This window comes from Pseudophryne corroboree, chromosome 7, assembly GCF_028390025.1.
Source record: "Pseudophryne corroboree isolate aPseCor3 chromosome 7, aPseCor3.hap2, whole genome shotgun sequence".
Classification (NCBI taxonomy): Eukaryota; Metazoa; Chordata; class Amphibia; order Anura; family Myobatrachidae; genus Pseudophryne; species Pseudophryne corroboree.
The window spans coordinates 97,305,320-97,324,097 of NC_086450.1; the positions used below are offsets into that span (position 1 = coordinate 97,305,320).

At 47.2% G+C, this 18,778-nt stretch overlaps 1 protein-coding gene across 1 annotated transcript in view; it reads right to left on the reverse strand.

Annotated features, from left to right (window-relative positions):
- Positions 1-10,653: 10,653 nt before the first annotated feature.
- Positions 10,654-18,778, reverse strand: part of PDK1 (pyruvate dehydrogenase kinase 1) — an 82,757-nt gene continuing 74,632 nt past the window's right edge. Inside the window, exon 11 of the mRNA XM_063933458.1 lies at positions 10,654-12,197. Coding sequence (XP_063789528.1) covers positions 12,057-12,197 — 141 coding nt within the window. The 3' untranslated portion in view covers positions 10,654-12,056. The remainder of the gene's footprint in view (positions 12,198-18,778) is intronic.

Consider the following 18,778-nt stretch of genomic DNA (forward strand, 5'->3'; position numbering starts at 1 on the left):
ACCTTGGGGAGAAACTGAGGACGAGTCCCTGTCCGAATGGAAAATCAGATAAGGCTTTTTTCAGGATAAAGCCGCCAATTCTGACACGCGCCTGGCCCAGGCCAGGGCCAACAGCATGACCACTTTTCATGTGAGATATTTTAACTCCACAGATTTAAGTGGTTCAAACCAATGTGACTTTTGGAACCCAAAACTACATTGAGATCCCAAAGTGCCACTGGAGGCACAAAAGGAGGCTGTATATGCAGTACCCCTTTTACAAACGTCTGAACTTCAGGGACTGAAGCTAGTTCTTTTTTGGAAGAAAATTGACAGGGCCGAAATTTGAACCTTAATGGACCCCAATTTCAGGCCCATAGACACTCCTGTTTGCAGGAAATGTAGGAATCGACCCAGTTGAATTTCCTCCGTCGGGCCTTACTGGCCTCGCACCACGCAACATATTTTCGCCAATTGCGGTGATAATGTTTTTGCGGTTACATCCTTCCTGGCTTTGATCAGGATAGGGATGACTTCATCCGGAATGCCTTTTTTCCTTCAGGATCCGGCGTTCAACCGCCATGCCGTCAAACGCAGCCGCGGTAAGTCTTGGAACAGACAGGGTCCTTGCTGGAGCAGGTCCCTTCTTAGAGGTAGAGGCCACGGATCTTCCGTGAGCATCTCTTGAAGTTCCGGTTACCAAGTCCTTCTTGGCCAATCCGGAACCACGAATATAGAGCTTACTCCTCTCCATCTTATCAATCTCAGTACCTTGGGTATGAGAGGCAGAGGAGGGAACACATACCCTGACTGGTACACCCACGGTGTTACCAGAGCGTCTACAGCTTATTGCCTGAGGGTCCCTGGACCTGGCGCAATACCTGTCGAGTTTTTAATCATGTGGAAGACTTCTGGGTGAAGTCCCCACTCTCCCGGGTGGAGGTCATGCTGAGGAAGTCTGCTTCCCAGTTGTCCACTCCCGGAATGAATACTGCTGACAGTGCTATCACATGATTTTCCGCCCAGCGAAGAATCCTTGCAGCTTCTGCCATTGCCCTCCTGCTTTTTGTGCCACCCTGTCTGTTTACGTGGGTGACTGCCGTGATGTTGTCCGACTGGATCAACACCGGCTGACCTTGAAGCAGAGGTCTTGCTAAGCTTAGAGCATTGTAAATGTCCCTTAGCTTCAGGATATTTATGTGAAGTGATGTCTCCAGGCTTGACCATAAGCCCTGGATATTCCTTCCCTGTGTGACTGCTCCCCAGCCTTGCAGGCTGGCATCCGTGGTCACCAGGACCCTGTCCTGAATGCCTAATCTGCGGCCCTCTAGAAGATGAGCACTCTGCAACCACCACAGGAGGGACACCCTTGTCCTTGGTGACAGGGTTATCCGCTGATGCATCTGAAGATGCGACCCGGACCATTTGTCCAGCAGGTCCCACTGGTGCGTGGAATCTGTCGAATGGGATTGCTTCGTAGGAAGCCACCATTTTACCCAGAACCCTTGTGCATTGATGCACTGAGACTTGGCTCGGTTTTAGGAGGTTCCTGACTAGCTCGGATAACTCCCTGGCTTTCTCCTCCGGGAGAAACACCTTTTTCTGGACTGTGTCCAGGATCATCCCTAGGAACAGAAGACACGTCGTCGGAACCAGGTGCGATTTTGGAATATTGAGAATCCAATCGTGCTGCCGCAACACTACCTGAGATAGTGCTACACCGACCTCCAACTGTTCCCTGGATCTTACCCTTATCAGGGAATTGTCCAAGTAAGGGATAACTAAAATTCACTTCCTTCGAAGGACTATCATCATTTCGGCCATTACCTTGGTAAAGACCCGGGGTGCCGTGGACCATCCATATGGCAGCGTCTGAACTGATAGTGACAGTTCTGTACCATAAACCTGAGGTACCCTTGGTGAGAAGGGTAAATTTTGACATGAAGGTAAGCATCCTTGATGTCCCGAGACATCATGTAGTCCCCTTCTTCCAGGTTCGCAATCACTGCTCTGAGTGACTCAATCTTGAATTTGAACCTCTGTATGTAAGTGTTCAAAGATTTTAGATTTAGAATCGGTCTCACCGAGCCGTCCGGCTTCGGTACCACAACAGTGTGGAATAATACCCCGTTCCCTGTTGCAGGAGGGGTATCTTGATTATCACCTGCTGGGAATACAGCTTGTGAATGGCTTCCAAAACTGTCTCCCTGTCAGAAGGAGACATCGGTAAAGCCGACTTTAGGAAACGGCGAGGGGGAGACGTCTCGAATTCTAATTTGTACCCCTGAGATATCACCTGAAGGATCCAGGGGTCTACTTGCGAGTGAGCCCACTGCGCGCTGAAATTCATTGAGACGGGCCCCCCACCGTGCCTGATTCTGCTTGTAAAGCCCCAGCGTATACTGAGGGCTTGGCAGAGGCGGGAGAGGGTTTCTGTTCCTGGGAACTGGCTGATTTCTGCAGCCTTTTTCCTCTCCCTCTGTCACGGGGCAGAAATGAGGAACCTTGTCCACGAAAAGATTGCGCCTGATAATACGGCGTCTTCTTATGTTGAGAGGCGACCTGGGGTACAAACGTGGAATTCCCAGCTGTTGCCGTGGCCACCAGGTCTGAAAGACCGACCCCAATAACTCCTCCCCTTAATAAAGCAATACTTCCAAATGCCGTTTGGAATACGCATCACCTGACCACTGACGTGTCCATAACCCTCTACTGGTAGAAATGGACAACGCGCTTAGACTTGATGCCAGTCGGCAAATATTCCGCTGTGCATCACGCATATATAGAAATGCATCTTTTAAATGCTCTATAGGCAAAAATATACTGTCCCTATCTAGGGTATCAATATTTTCAGTCAGGGAATCCGACCACGCCAACCCAGCACTGCACATCCAGGCTGAGGCGATTGCTGGTCGCAGTATAACACCAGTATGTGTGTAAATACCTTTTAGGATACCCTCCTGCTTTCTATCAGCAGGATCCTTAAGGGCGGCCATCTCAGGCGAAGGTAGAGCCCTTACAAGCGTGTGAGCGCTTTATCCACCCTAGGGGGTGTTTCCCAACGCACCCTAACCTCTGGCGGGAAAGGATATAATGCCAATAACATTTTAGAAATTATCAGTTGTTATCGGGGGAAACCCACGCATCATCACACACCTCATTTAATTTCTCAGATTCAGGAAAACTACAGGTAGTTTTTCCTCACCGAACATAATACCCCTTTTTTGGTGGTACTCGTATTATCAGAAATGTGTAAAACATTTTTCATTGCCTCAATCATGTAACGTGTGGCCCTACTGGAAGTCACATTCGTCTCTTCACCGTCGACACTGGAGTCAGTATCCGTGTCGGCGTCTATATCTGAGGTAATGGGCGCTTTAGAGCCCCTGACGGCCTATGAGACGTCTGGACAGGCACAAGCTGAGTAGCCGGCTGTCTCATGTCAACCACTGTCTTTTATACAGAGCTGACACTGTCACGTAATTCCTTTCAACAGTTCATCCACTCAGGTGTCGACCCCCTAGGGGGTGACATCACTATTACAGGCAATCTGCTCCGTCTCCACATCATTTTTCTCCTCATACATGTCGACACAAAAGTACCGACATACAGCACACACACAGGGAATGCTCTGATAGAGGAGAGGACAGGACCCCACTAGCCCTTTGGGGAGACAGAGGGAGAGTTTGCCAGCACACACCAGAGCGCTATATATATACAGGGATAACCTTATATAAGTGTTTTTCCCCTTATAGCTGCTGTATAGTTAATACTGCGCCTAATTAGTGCCCCCCTCTCTTTTTTTAACCCTTTCTGTAGTGTAGTGACTGCAGGGGAGAGTCAGGGAGCTTCCCTCCAACGGAGCTGTGAGGGAAAATGGCGCCAGTGTGCTGAGGAGATAGGCTCCGCCCCTTTTTCGCGGACTTTTATCCTGCTTTTTTATGGATTCTGGCAGGGGTTAAATGTATCCATATAGCCCAGGAGCTATATGTGATGCATTTTTTTGCCATCCAAGGTGTTTTTATTGCGTCTCAGGGCGCCCCCCCCCAGCGCCCTGCACCCTCAGTGACCGAAGTGTGCTGAGAGCAATGGCGCACAGCTGCAGTGCTGTGCGCTACCTTGTTGAAGACAGGACGTCTTCTGCCGCCGATTTTCCGGACCTCTTCTGCCTTCTGGCTCTGTAAGGGGGCCGGCGGCGCGGCTCTGGGACCCATCCAAGCTGGGCCTGTGATCGTCCCTCTGGAGCTAATGTCCAGTAGCCTAAGAAGCCCAATCCACTCTGCACGCAGGTGAGTTCGCTTCTTCTCCCCTTAGTCCCTCGATGCAGTGAGCCTGTTGCCAGCAGGTCTCACTGAAAATAAAAAACCTAATCTAAAACTTTCACTAATAAGCTCAGGAGAGCCCCTAGTGTGCACCCTTCTCGTTCGGGCACAGAGATCTAACTGAGGCTTGGAGGAGGGTCATAGGGGGAGGAGCCAGTGCACACCAGATAGTCCTAAAGCTTTCTTTAGATGTGCCCAGTCTCCTGCGGAGCCGCTATTCCCCATGGTCCTTACGGAGTCCCCAGCATCCACTTAGGACGTTAGAGAAATGTACATTATCTTTAGTTCTTAGTCTTACCTTGAAATCTAAAAAGATACTGCTCCTGGGATGTGACATCACTGATGATATAGTAAACTGTGTATGAACGATATCGTTTGCGGGGAAAATCTTGCACGATGTCACATCTGCTGTACACCGGCAAGTGTGTAACCAGCCTTACACTGAATGCATAGATAACATGGTGCATGTCTACACATGCAAATATACAAATATATGAACTAATCTCAAGAATTAAAAAGAAAACAAAAGCTGCAAAGTAAGAATACATGGACAAAAAGCCAACATCAATCAAGTACATTTGATGGAAAAAAAATAAAATGGATATTTGATCCTGAAACTTTTAAAAAGGTATAAACAAGACAAATATCCATCTGTGCTACAAAAATAGGTAAATACTAGCAAGAGTTTAGTATGAGTTGGGGAAAAATCATCTCAGTCATTAATATTTTTTGAAGGTAACTCTCTGATATAGGGGGGTATTCAATACTGGTCGGAAACGGCCGTCTTGTCGGAAAGACAGCAGTTTCCGACAGGTTTAGATCGGAAGGGGTTCCGACCTACTCAATGCCCCTTGTTTTTTTTCCGACAAGTCGGGAATTCCCGACTTGGTCGGAAAACACGTGGATTGTTGGAATCCACATGTTCTGTCAGAAGCGTGGCTAAACCAGACAGGTTTTATCCCCGTTTCCGACAATGTAAATCGCCCCGTATCCAACAATGTAAGTCCGACTTTAAAAAAAGTCAGATTGGCATTGTTGGGAACGGGCCAAACCTGTCGGGTATTGAATACTCACATGTCGGATCCTTTCCGACGGAATACACCCCATAGAATATATATAATAAAAACCAACAGAATAGGTGAAATCGCTCTTCATATCAGAGCATATTTTGTATTGCGCTAGTAAACAAGAATATGTCTAAATGCATAAAGTTCAGATAATTAACAGAATAGATACACCTAAGCTGATCTCAGATAGTCATATGGACATTTAGTTTACTGCCTAGCTGGGTCCCTTTTTCCAGCAGTGATAGCTATAGTTTTTTGGGGATCACCTAGTTACACATTTAAAAAAAATAAAAAAATAAGAATTTACTTACCGATAATTCTATTTCTCGTAGTCCGTAGTGGATGCTGGGAACTCCGTAAGGACCATGGGGAATAGACGGGCTCCGCAGGAGACATGGGCACTATAAATAACTTTTAGTATGGGTGTGCACTGGCTCCTCCCTCTATGCCCCTCCTCCAGACCTCAGTTAGATTTTGTGCCCAGAGGAGATAAGGTGCATTACAGGGGAGCTCTCCGGAGTTTCTCTGAAAAAGAATTTTGTTAGGTTTTTTATTTTCAGGGAGCACTGCTGGCAACAGGCTCCCTGCATCGTGGGACAGAGGAGAGAGAAGCGGAAGGCTCGTCCAAGGAGGAGGTGGAGTAGATGAGTGGTGCGTCTCCGTCGGCAACGCCGACTCATGATTGGATGGACATGTGGCATATGTTAAATGCAAGTGTGACCTCACTACATAAGAGAATGGACAAAGGAGAGTCCAGGGAAAAAGCAGGGAGTCAATCCACGGATTGGACTGGGTCACAGGGCCCTTCTGGGTCTCAAAAACGTCCCCTATCCCAAATAGCAGATACTGGTACCGACACAGATTCTGACTCCAGTGTCGACTACGATGATGCAAAATTACACCCAAGGGTGGAAAAAAGTATTCAGGATATGATTATTGCAATAAAAGATATTTTGCATATCACTGATGACCCATCTGTCCCTGACACGAGGGTGCGCATGTATAAGGAAAAGAAACCTGAGGTAACCTTTCCCTCATCCCATGAGCTTAACGAGTTATTTGAAAAGGCTTGGGAAACTCCAGATAAAAAACTGCAGATTCCCAAAAGGGTTCTTATGGCGTATCCTTTCCCTGCACAGGACTTTAACACGCCTGTCCAAGAAGGTGGCGCTACCGTCTCCGGCAGCCCTCAAGGATCCTGCTGATCACAGACAGGAAACTACTTTGAAGTCTATTTATGCGCATACAGGTGCTTTGCTCAGACCGGCAATAGCATCGGCATGGGTGTGTAGTGCAGTTGCATCGTGGACAGATACCTTGTCAGCTGACCTTGATACCCTGGACAGGGATACCATTTTATTGACCTTAGCCCACATTAAAGACGCAGTCTTATATATGAGGGACGCTCAAAGAGACGTTGGGCTGCTGGGTTCCAGAGCCAATGCCATGGCTATTTCTGCGAGACGAGCTCTATGGACCCGCCAACGGACGGGTGATGCAGACTCAAAGAAGCATATGGAGGTTTTACCTTACAAGGGTGAAGTGTTGTTTGGGGATGGGCTCACGGACCTGGTTTCCACAGCTACCAAGGGTAAATCTACCTTTTTACCTTTTATTCCCCAACAGCAAAAGAAAACTCCACAGTATCAGATGCAGTCCTTTCGGTCGCATAAGTCCAGAAGAGGTCGGAGCTCCTCCTTCCTTGCCAGAGGTAAGGGTAGAGGAAAGAGAACGCCTGCTTCGGTTAGTTCCCAGGAGCAGAAGTCCTCCCCGGCTTCTACAAAATCCACCACATGACGCTGGGGCTCCACTGAGGGAGTCCGCACCAGTGGGGGCACGTCTTCGACTTTTCAGCCAGATCTGGGTTCTTTCAGACGTGGATCCTTGGGCGATGGAAATTGTTTCTCAAGGCTACAAGCTGGAATTCGAAGATGTGCCCCCTCGCCGATTTTTCAAGTCGGCCTTGCCAGCTTCACCCCCGGCAAGGGAAGTAGTGTTAGCTGCAATTCAAAAGCTGTGTCAACAGCAAGTGATTGTCAAGGTTCCCCTGGTCCAACAGGGAAAAGGGTACTATTCAATCCTGTTCATGGTCCCGAAGCCGGATGGTTCGGTCAGACCCATTTTAAATCTAAAATCCCTAAACCTGTACTTGAAAAAGTTCAAATTCAAGATGAAATCGCTCCGAGCTGTAATATCCAGCCTGGAAGGGAGGGATTTTATGGTGTCACTAGACATAAAGAATGCATACCTTCATGTCCCCATATATCCCCCTCATCAGGAGTACCTGAGATTCGCTATACAGGACTGTCATTACCAGTTTCAGACGTTGCCGTTTGGGCTTTCCACGGCCCCGAGGATTTTCACCAAGGTGATGGCAGAGATGATGGTGCTCCTGCGCAGGCAGGGAGTCACAATTATCCCATACTTGGACAATCTCCTGATAAAGGCGAGATCGAGAGATCAATTGCTGAAGAGCGTGTCGCTCTCCCTGAGTGTGCTGCAACAGCACGGTTGGATTCTCAATCTGCCAAAGTCACAATTGGTTCCAACGACTCGGCTGTCATTCCTAGGCATGATTCTGGACATGGAACAAAAGAGGGTTAATCTCCCATTGGAAAAAGCCGAGGACCTCCAGAACATGGTCAGAGACCTGCTAAAACCAAAAAGAGTGTCTGTTCATCAATGCACTCGAGTTCTGGGGAAAATGGTGGCAGCCTTCGAGGCCATCCCCTTCGGCAGGTTCCATGCGAGGACATTTCAGTGGGACCTTCTGGACAAGTGGTCCGGGTCCCATCTACAAATACATCAGAAAATAACCCTGTCCCCCAGGGCCAGGGTGTCTCTCCTGTGGTGGATGCAGAGTGCTCACCTTCGAGAGGGTCGCATGTTCGGCATTCAAGACTGGGTTCTGGTGACCACGGACGCGAGCCTCCGAGGATGGGGAGCAGTCACACAAGGAAGAAAGTTTCAGGGACTATGGTCAAGCCAGGAGGCTTGTCTACACATCAACATACTGGAATTGAGGGCCATATACAACGGCCTACGACAAGCGGAGAATCTTCTTCGCGACCTACCGGTTCTGATTCAATCAGACGTCACAGTCGTGGCTCATGTAAACCGCCAAGGTGGGACAAGGAGCAGAGTGGCGATGGAGGAAGCCACCAGGATTCTTTGCTGGGCGGAAAATCACGTAAGCGCTCTGTCAGCTGTCTTCATTCCGGGAGTGGACAACTGGGAAGCAGACTTCCTCAGCAGACACGATCTCCATCCAGGAGAGTGGGGACTTCATCAAGAAGTTTTTGCAGAGATAACAAGTCTTTGGGGAATTCCTCAAATAGACATGATGGCGTCACGCCTCAACAAGAAGCTTCGGAGGTATTGTGCCAGGTCACGGGACCCTCAGGCAGTCGCGGTGGACACCCTGGTGACACCATGGGTGTTTCAGTCGGTCTATGTGTTCCCTCCTCTTCCTCATCTCAAAAATATTGAGAATCATAAGACAAAAAAGAGTGCAGACAATACTCATTGTTCCAGATTGGCCTCGAAGGGCCTGGTACTCAGATCTTCAGGAAATGCTCACAGAAGATCTGTGGCCTCTTCCTCTCAGGGAGGACCTGTTACAGCAGGGGCCCTGCGTGTTCCAAGACTTACCGCGGTTACGTTTGACGGCATGGCGATTGAACACCGAATCCTAGCTGGGAAAGGTATGCCGGAGGAAGTCATCCCTACTCTGATAAAGGCTAGGAAGGAGGTGACGGCAAAACATTATCACCGTATCTGGAGGAAGTATGTATCTTGGTGTGAAGCCAAGAATGCTCCTACGGAAGATTTCCATCTGGGCCGTTTTCTCCACTTTCTACAGACAGGAGTGGATATGGGCCTGAAGTTAGGCTCCATTAAGGTACAGATTTCGGCCCTATCTATATTCTTCCAGAAGGAATTGGCTTCTCTCCCAGGAGTCCAGACGTTTGTAAAGGGAGTGCTGCACATCCAGCCCCCCTTTGTGCCCCCAGTGGCACCGTGGGACCTTAACGGGGTGTTAAGTTTCCTAAAATCTCACTGGTTTGAACCTCTCAACGGTTGACTTAAAATTTCTCACGTGGAAGGTGGTCATGTTATTGGCCTTGGCATTTGCAAGGCGGGTGTCCGAATTGGCGGCCTTGTCCCACAAGAGCCCCTATTTGATTTTCCATGTGGATAGAGCGGAGTTGAGGACTCGACCTCAATTTTTGCCTAAGGTGGTTTCTTCATTTCATATGAACCAACCTATTGTGGTGCCTGTGGCTACGGGGAACTTGGAGGACTCCAAGTCCCTGGATGTAGTCAGGGCCTTAAAAATTTATGTAGCCAGGACGGCTAGGGTTAGGAAAACAGAGGCTGTTTGTCCTGTATGCAGCCAACAAAAGTTGGCGCTCCTGCTTCTAAGCAGACTATTGCTCGCTGGATCTGTAACACGATTCAGCAGGCTCATTCTACGGCTGGATTGCCGTTACCAAATTCGGTAAAGGCCCATTCCACTAGGAAGGTGGGCTCTTCTTGGGTGGCTGCCCGAGGCGTCTCGGCATTACAGCTTTGCCGAGCAGCTACTTGGTCGGGTTCAAACACTTTTGCAAAATTCTACAAGTTTGATACCCTGGCTGATGAGGACCTTGCGTTTGCTCAGTCGGTGCTGCAGAGTCATCCGCACTCTCCCGCCCGGTTTGGAGCTTTGGTATAAACCCCATGGTCCTTACGGAGTCCCCAGCATCCTCTAGGACGTAAGAGAAAATAAGATTTTAAACCTACCGGTAAATCTTTTTCTCCTAGTCCGTAGAGGATGCTGGGCGCCAGTCCCAGTGCGGACTAAATCTGCAAGACTTGTATATAGTTGTTGCTTACATAATGGTTATGTTACAGTTGGAATCGGTCTTTGACTGATACTGTTTTTTGTTCATACTGTTAACTGGTTGCGTATTTTCCAGGTTATATGGTATGATTGGTGTGGGCTGGTATGAATCTTGCCCTTAGATTAATAAAATCCTTTCCTCATGTTGTCCATCTCCTCTGGGCACAGTTTCTCTAACGGAGGTCTGGAGGAGGGGCATAGAGGGAGGAGCCAGTGCACACCCATACTAAAAGTTCTTTATAGTGCCCATGTCTCCTGCGGAGCCCGTCTATACCCAATGGTCCTTACGGAGTCCCCAGCATCCTCTACGGACTAGGAGAAAAAGATTTACCGGTAGGTTTAAAATCTTATTTTTTAACCATACGTAAATAAATGCAAACAAAAAGAAAACTCTGCAAAGTTTTGATTTACAATCATTCTTTAAGATTCAATTATTAAAAAGGCACAACAAAAATATATTTTACATGCAAAGTCACTGTGCAAAGAATGCAAAGTAAAAATCAAAAACAAAACAAAAACTAATACACAACAGTTAAATAAAAATCTGTGTTGTCTTAAGGTGGGTACACACTATTAGATATATCTGCAGATCAATTGATATCTATGTACGGATCGGGCAGTGTGCTGTGCATACACACAGCCCGATCCGTCGGGGGACTGACGTCATGAACTGGGCGGGCGGGCGCTCGCCCTGTTCACCTGTCAATCACCGCCGGCCGTCGCAGCATGTGTACGGGCGGTCGGACGACCGCCCCGTACACACACAGCGACGCGCCAATATATCGTTAGATATATTGGCTGTCGGCTGTGCTGCGCGGCCAACGCGATACGTCTGTGAACGACGGAGTTCACAGACGTATCGCCCGTACACACTGGCCGACGGTCCCGCGATGTATCGGCCGTTCAGGAGAACGGCCGATACATCGACCAGTGTGTATGGGCCTTTAGGCTGGGTACACATCAGACGATATGTTATCCGATCCTGCGGATTGGAGCGACATTTCGTACACATCGTCTGATGTGTACCCATGATTGTGTGCCCGACGTCGGGGTCGTCCCATCTGCTGTTCTGCCCGTCAGATAGGACGACCTGGCGGCCTACAGCATGCAACTGAATCAGGCGTATGAATGATATATTGCGCTATATCATTCTGTGTGTACAGGCGACCTTCTGTATTGTTATATCAGCCGTCCCGCCGGCCATATGCCCTGTCGTTATATAGCTTAAGCTTTCCTTTTAGAAACGCAGTAACAAGAAAGAAAAAAAAACCCCCACAAACAAATATAAACTAATAAAGCAATGATCAATAAAGAAAAGGACGCCATCTATGAAAATCACTGCCTGGCGCAACAGGTATGGAAAGAAATCTGCAGAAAACCCAACTTGTGACGTGCGAAGATACCACAAATAGCGTCAGGGAGTTGAAGAGTCACGTAGAACGGATTGTGTTGGTTCTAATGTCGCCATTATTTGAAGTTGCTGCCATCAAAATTAGCTCGTAGGTTATGACCAAGGTGTTCACACAAGGGTGTATGCATACAAATTAGGCTAACATACGTCAGGATTGTGAAAGAAAAATAGATTTTTACATTTCTACTCATCTGGTTTTGTAGATTACTACCCTACGCATTTTGCAAACTACTGTGTTCCTTTGGGGTAAACAAGAATCTACAGTTTTAAAAAATACATTTTATTGCAGAGTGCGCAATATTATATATATGTATATCCACTGAGTTCTAGAAAAGATGCAACAGGACAAGATAACAAGCTGAGTGCTAGCGTTGTAGTGACAATGTGGGTGATCAGTTGCTGCGGAACGTGGTCATGTCTTTCGGTTCACTGCTCGGCACACACCAGTCATCTGCCTTGTGGTTGGCTTTATAATGCTTCCACGCTGACTTATTATACACCGGGAGCCTCTCTATGGACTCTGTGGATAATGCCTAGATGAGGAAGAAATATAAAGATGTTAGTATGCTGTACTATTCATAGTTTATTAATATACATGAAAACATTATAGTGACGTTTTAATGACATCAGCGGTTACGCTACGTCCCCATATGGAAAGGTTGGTTTGCTTTCGATAGCTCAAAGCACACGGTTACAATTTCACCAGACTAGACTTGGAGATATGGGCTTATACCATCACTCAACCCAAGTGCCAGGAAAGTGTCACCGTTTTGCCCACACATGGGCCAGCTTACTTGATCACAGAGTGCCCAGAAGACGACTGCAAGCACATTCTGACTTTATCATATAATAATATAAGCAATTAGTCACTGGGGTAGTTCTGGGGCCAAATGCTGCAATATCTACCCATTGCCTGACATCAGCTGTAATAATGTGGCGAGTCAGCTATATCATGTACCCTTATTTGAGAAAAATATACGTTATGGTAAGAACTTACCGTTGATAACGGTATTTCTCCTAAGTCCACAGGATAACAATGGGATATGATGAAGCGACAGCAGATTTGCACCAATCGGCCAAAGCTTTCTGGCCTCCCAGCATGCAACGTGCCCATTCATATATCCCCACCTCCTGGCTCAGGCAAATCAGTTGTATTCCAAAGCTCAAGGCATGAGCATCATAGATAGCCCTAATCAGGCGATAAGAACACACATGCACACCCTTCCGTACAAGAAGGAAGAGGTTACTGAGTAAAAGGATCCTCAAATCAGGTGCGTCAGGGTAGGATCCCTGTGGATCCTGTGGACTTAGGAGAAATACCGTTCTCAACGGTAAGTTCTTACCATAACGTATATTTCTCCGGCAGGGTCCACAGGTTATCCACAGGATAACAATGGGACTTTCCAAAGCCATTTAGTGGTGGGGATGCTCCTGATTGGACAGTAGAATCCTTCTCCCGAATTCAGTGTCATGAGAGGAAAAGGTATCCATGGCATAATGTCTAAAGAATGTGTTAAAGGAAGACCATGTGGCTGCCTTACATATCTATTCTGCTGAAGCACCACGTTGTGCTGCCTACCTACCTTACGAGTAGAGTGAGCAGAGACATTAGCCGGAACAGGGAGATCAGCTTGAGAATATGCTTCTGAAATAGTCATCCGAAGCCATCTTGCCAGTGTCTGCTTATCAGCAGGCCATCCTCTCTTGTGAAATCCGTAGAGAATGAAGAGAGAATCTGTCTTTCTGATGGCACTAGTACGATCCACATAGATCCTTAATGCACGGACCACATCCAGAGATGCATCTCCCGCAGAAAGGCCCGGTACCTGGAAAGGCGGGACTACAATTTCTACATTAAGGTGGAATTTAGACACCACCTTCGGAAGATACCCAGAGCTAGTTCTGAGAACTGCTTTATCTGGATAAAAAAAAAAATCAGAAATAGGGAACGACATGATAATGCCCCTAAATCTGATACTCTTCTAGCTGACGCCATAGCCAGTAGAAAGAGAACTTTAGGCGTCAACCATGTAAGATCCACTTTAATAAGTGGTTCAAATGGGGCAACTTGAAGGGCTTTCAGGACTAGACTTAAGAACCAAGGCACTGTAGGAGGAACAAAAGGAGATTGAATGCGCAGCATTCCCTGGAAAAGAGTATGCACATCCTGGAAGTTGGCAATTTTCTTTTGGAACCATACAGTCAATGCTGACACTTGCACTCTGAAGGAAGCCACCTTCAAACCTTTATCTATTCCTAGAATAAAATATATATGGAGCAGACAATAGCACTTAGTGGATAAAAAGCTGCCCAAATGTACTCTTGTGGTGCCCAACCACCGATATACAAACAATTAGAATAGAGGTACACTTTAGGCGCTACCACCATCAACAAAATTACCACATGAAGGGTTATGAAGTGTATGTCCGTAATTGTCCAGATAAATGCTCAATGGCTTTGAATTTTTTGCAAGATGCAATGTCCTCAGCTTTCTTCAGAATTGAATTTCTCTTTATAACTGCACACGGTATGTTGTCCTGATCCATCTACTTGCATCCACGAATTGAGAAGAACATACCGTGTCCGGTTGCTGGTGAATAGCTTGGAGGGAGGGAGGGAGGATTCTGGAAACTCCCATTAATTGCTCTTTCCATTGCTCCTTGCTGGGAGCTTGGCACGGTACGGTTCCAATTTTTACTTTTATGGTGGAAAGATTTCACTTTTATATTGGATGAAAAAAACCCTCATTATTTTACTTTTGGAAAATAAATTGTGAACTTTTAAAGAACTACTACACTATATGCAATATTTTTCCTTTTTTATATATATATATATATATATATATATATATATATATATATATATATATATATGCTGATGATACTCTTATAAAGAGAAATTTAATTCTGAAGAAAGCTGAGGACATTGCATCTTGCAAAAAATTCAAAGCCATTGAGAATTTATCTGGACAATTATGGACATACATTTCATAACCCTTCATGTGGTAATTTCGTTTATGGTGGTAGCACCTAAACTTTATCTATTCCTGCCTGAAGGAACGCTAAGACCCTGGAAACTCTGAAAGACTTAGGGTCCATTTTCCGTTCACTGCACCAATGAATATAGGTTTTTCATATTCGGTGATAAATGCGAGCGGAGGAAGGTCTCCTTGCTCTGAGCATAGTTTGAATTACCTGTTGTGAGAATTCTCTTGACTTCAGGATAGAGGTTTCAAGAGTTACGTCGTCAAAGACAGTCGATTCAGATGTCTGTGATAACAAGGACCCTGCATCAGTAGATCTGGACGTTGTCGGAGCAGAAGTGGAGCAACCATCGACATTCTCTGCAGATCTGTGTACCAATGCCTTCTGGGCCAAGCCGGAGCTAGTATCACGGCACCTTACCCTTGCTTTATCTTTCTCACCACCCTGGGTAAACACATAAGCCAGATGAAAGTCCCATCTCACCGACAGGGCATCCACAAAGATCGCTCTGGGATCCTTTGTTCTTGACCCGTATGCGAGAACTTTGTTGTTCAGACGGGACGCCATGAGATCTATCTCTGGCAACCCCCACTTGTCTACTAGAGTCTGGAAGACCTCCGGGTGTAGAGCCCATTCGCGTGCCTGAATGGCGTGTCGACTGAGAAAGTCTGCTTCCCAGTTTAGGACTCCTGGAACGAACACTGCGGACAAGGCTGGATGATGAAGTTTTGCCCACTTTAGTATGTGACTTACCTCCTTCATCGCTTTTCGGCTGCAAGTTCCTCCTTGATGGTTGAGGTACGCTACTGCAGTCACATTGTCCAAACGTATCTGGACTGGTTTTCCCCGAAGAATGTCCTTTGCCTGAATCAGTGCCATGTATATGGCCCGAAGTTCCAATATATTTATTGGCAGGCAGCCTTCTTCCTTGGTCCATTGCCCCTGAAAACACAACCTTCCTGACACTGCTCCCCAGCCCTGGAGACTGGCATCTGGCGTCAGAATTTCTCAATCTGATATCCAAAAGGGTCTCCACTTGTCCAGATGGGATGTCTGTAGCCACCAGGCTAATGACCTTCTTACTTCCATCGTAAGAACCATAGGGGTATATGCAATTGCGGTCGAATTCCCGAAATTGTCGAATTTCGGGTCATTTTCGACCAAAAAAAAAATTCGCCTATGCAATTCAGTGCTTTCCGACCAAAAAACGGACTTTCAAAATTCGACTTTTTGAAATTCGAATTTTTGCAAATTCGACTTTTCTGCAATGATATAAGTGCTGCAATTCGACCAAAGCATATTCAATTCAAGTTTGGAAATTCGACAGCAGTGCTTTTAGACAGCAAATTCGTCATTTTCAATCCGCCACACTTTGGAGGGTGAAAACAAATAAAAAAAATTTAAACATGTTTTTTTTTGTGTTTTTTTTTTTGGGAATAGCAGATCTATTTATATTAGAAGGGATTAGGTACTTTTTTTTTTTTTTTTGGAGGCACAACTATTATTTATATATTTTTTAAAATATTTTTTTTTATTTTTATTTTTATTGCTGGAACGGTAAAATCCTAAAAAAAAATGGCGTGGGGTCCCCCCTCCAAAGCATAACCAGCCTCGGGCTCTTCGAGCTGGTCCTGGTTCTAAAAATGCGGGGGGAAAATTGACAGGGACTCCCCCGTATTTTTAAAACCAGCACCGGGCTCTGCGCCTGGTGCCAAAAATACGGGGGACAAAAAGCGTAGGGGTCCCCCGTATTTTTAACACCAGCATCGGGCTCCACTAGCTGGACAGATAATGCCACAGCCGGGGGTCACTTTTATGCCGTGCCCTGCGGCCGTGGCATTAAATATCCAACTAGTCACCCCTGGCCGGGGTACCCTGGGGGAGTGGGGACCCCTTCAATCAAGGGGTCCCCCCCCCCCAGCCACCCAAGGGCCAGGGGTGAAGCCCGAGGCTGTCCCCCCCCATCCAATGGGCTGCGGATGGGGGGGCTGATAGCCTTTTGTGATCATGAAAAGAATATTGTTTTTTCCAGCAGTACTACAAGTCCCAGCAAGCCTCCCCCGCAAGCTGGTACTTGGAGAACCACAAGTACCAGCATGCGGGAGAAAAACGGGCCCGCTGGTACCTGTAGTACTACTGGAAAAAAAATACCCAAATAAAAACAGGACACACACACTGTGAAAGTAAAACTTTATTTCATACGTCGACACACACATACTTACCTATGTTCACACGCCGACATCGGTCCTCTTCTCCATGTAGAATCCAGGGGTACCTGAAAATAAAAGATCAATATACTCACCTCAACCAGGCTCCAGAGATAAATCCACGTACTTGGAGAAAAAAAACAAACCGAACACCCGCTCCATGCCGGACTGAAAGGGGTCCCATGCTGACACATGAGACCCCTATCCCCGAATGCAGAGAGACCTGTCAGTGACAGCTGTCACAGAAAGGTCTCTAAAGCCAATCAGGAAGCGCAACTTCGTTGCGCTCATCTGATTGGCTCTGCGCGTCTGAGCAGACAGCGCATCGCACAGCCCCGTCCATTATATTCAATGGTGGGAACTTAGCGGCTAGCGGTGAGGTCACCCGCCGGTCAGCGGCTGACCGCGGGTTAACCCCACCGCTACCCGCAAAGTTCCCACCATTGAAAGTAATGGAGCGGCTTTGCGATGCGCTGTCTGACAGCTCAGACAGTGCACAGCCAATCAGGTGAGCGCCACGGAAGTAGCGCTTCCTGATTGGCTGAAGGGACTTCAGTGACAGGAGTCACGTGATGTCCCGGGATTCGGGAGAAAGGGGTCTGATGTGAAAGCATGGGACCCCTTTCTAGTCCGGTATGGATCGGTGTTCGTTTTTTTGTTTTGCCAAGTACGTGGATTATCTCTGGACGTGGATGTACCTCTGGACGCTGGAAGGTGAGTATAATTTTTTCACAGGTACCTCGGATCGTCGGAGACCGTGGCAGTCGGCGTGTCAACATAGGTAAGTATGTGTGTGTCGGTAGTGTGTAATAAAGTTTTACTATCAAGGTGTCTGTGTACTGTTTTTATTTGGGTATTTTTTTCCCAGTAGTACTACAGGTACCAGCGGGCCCGTTTTTCTCCCGCATGCTGGTACTTGTGGTTCTCCAAGTACCAGCTTGCGGGGGAGGCTTGCTGGGACTTGTAGTACTGCTGGAAAAAACAATATCTTTTTATTATCACAAAAGGCTATCAGCCCCCCCATCCGCAGCCCATTGGATGGGGGGGGGACAGCCTCGGGCTTCACCCCTGGCCCTTGGGTGGCTGGGGGGGGGGACCCCTTGATTGAAGGGGTCCCCACTCCCCCAGGGTACCCCGGCCAGGGGTGACTAGTTGGGTAGTTAATGCCACGGCCGCAGGGCACGGCATAAAAGTGACCCCCGGCTGTGGCATTATCTGTCCAGCTAGTGGAGCCCGATGCTGGTGTTAAAAATACGGGGGACCACTACTCTTTTTGTCCTCCGTATTTTTGGCACCAGCACCAGGCGCAGAGCCCGGTGCTGGTTTTAAAAATACGGGGGATCCCTGCCCAATTTTTCCCCTGCATTTTTAGAACCAGGACCAGCTCGAAGAGCCCGAGGCTGGTTATGCTTTGGAGGGGGGACCCCACGCCATTTTTTTTTCCGGGTTTTTCCCGTTTTTTCCCGTTTTTTAAAATCGCGGCAAAATCCGCCAAATCGGCCGATTTTCGCCCGCGATTCTGGCAAATCCGTTTTTCATTGAATATGGTGAATTCCGGCAGCCACCTTCCGGAATTCACCTGGCGAATTTAGTCGAATTAAAAAACGGCGAAAAATTGCCGCAATTCGCCGTGAATTGCATATACCCCATAGTCTGTGTTTTTATCGTCTGATGCAACCCATTCCATTTGGCAAGAATCAGACGCTGCAGAGGCCTCGAGTGGAATTGTGTATACTCCACCATGTCGTATGTTGACACCATCAAACCCATCACACGCATTGCTGCGTGAATGGATACCTTTTGACTGTGTAGCAAGTCCTGAATCTTTGACTGAACCTTGGATATCTTGTTCAGAGGTAACATTACTCTCTGAAGACTTAATCCAGTACAGCCCCCAAGTGAGTCATCCGCTGTGACGGAACC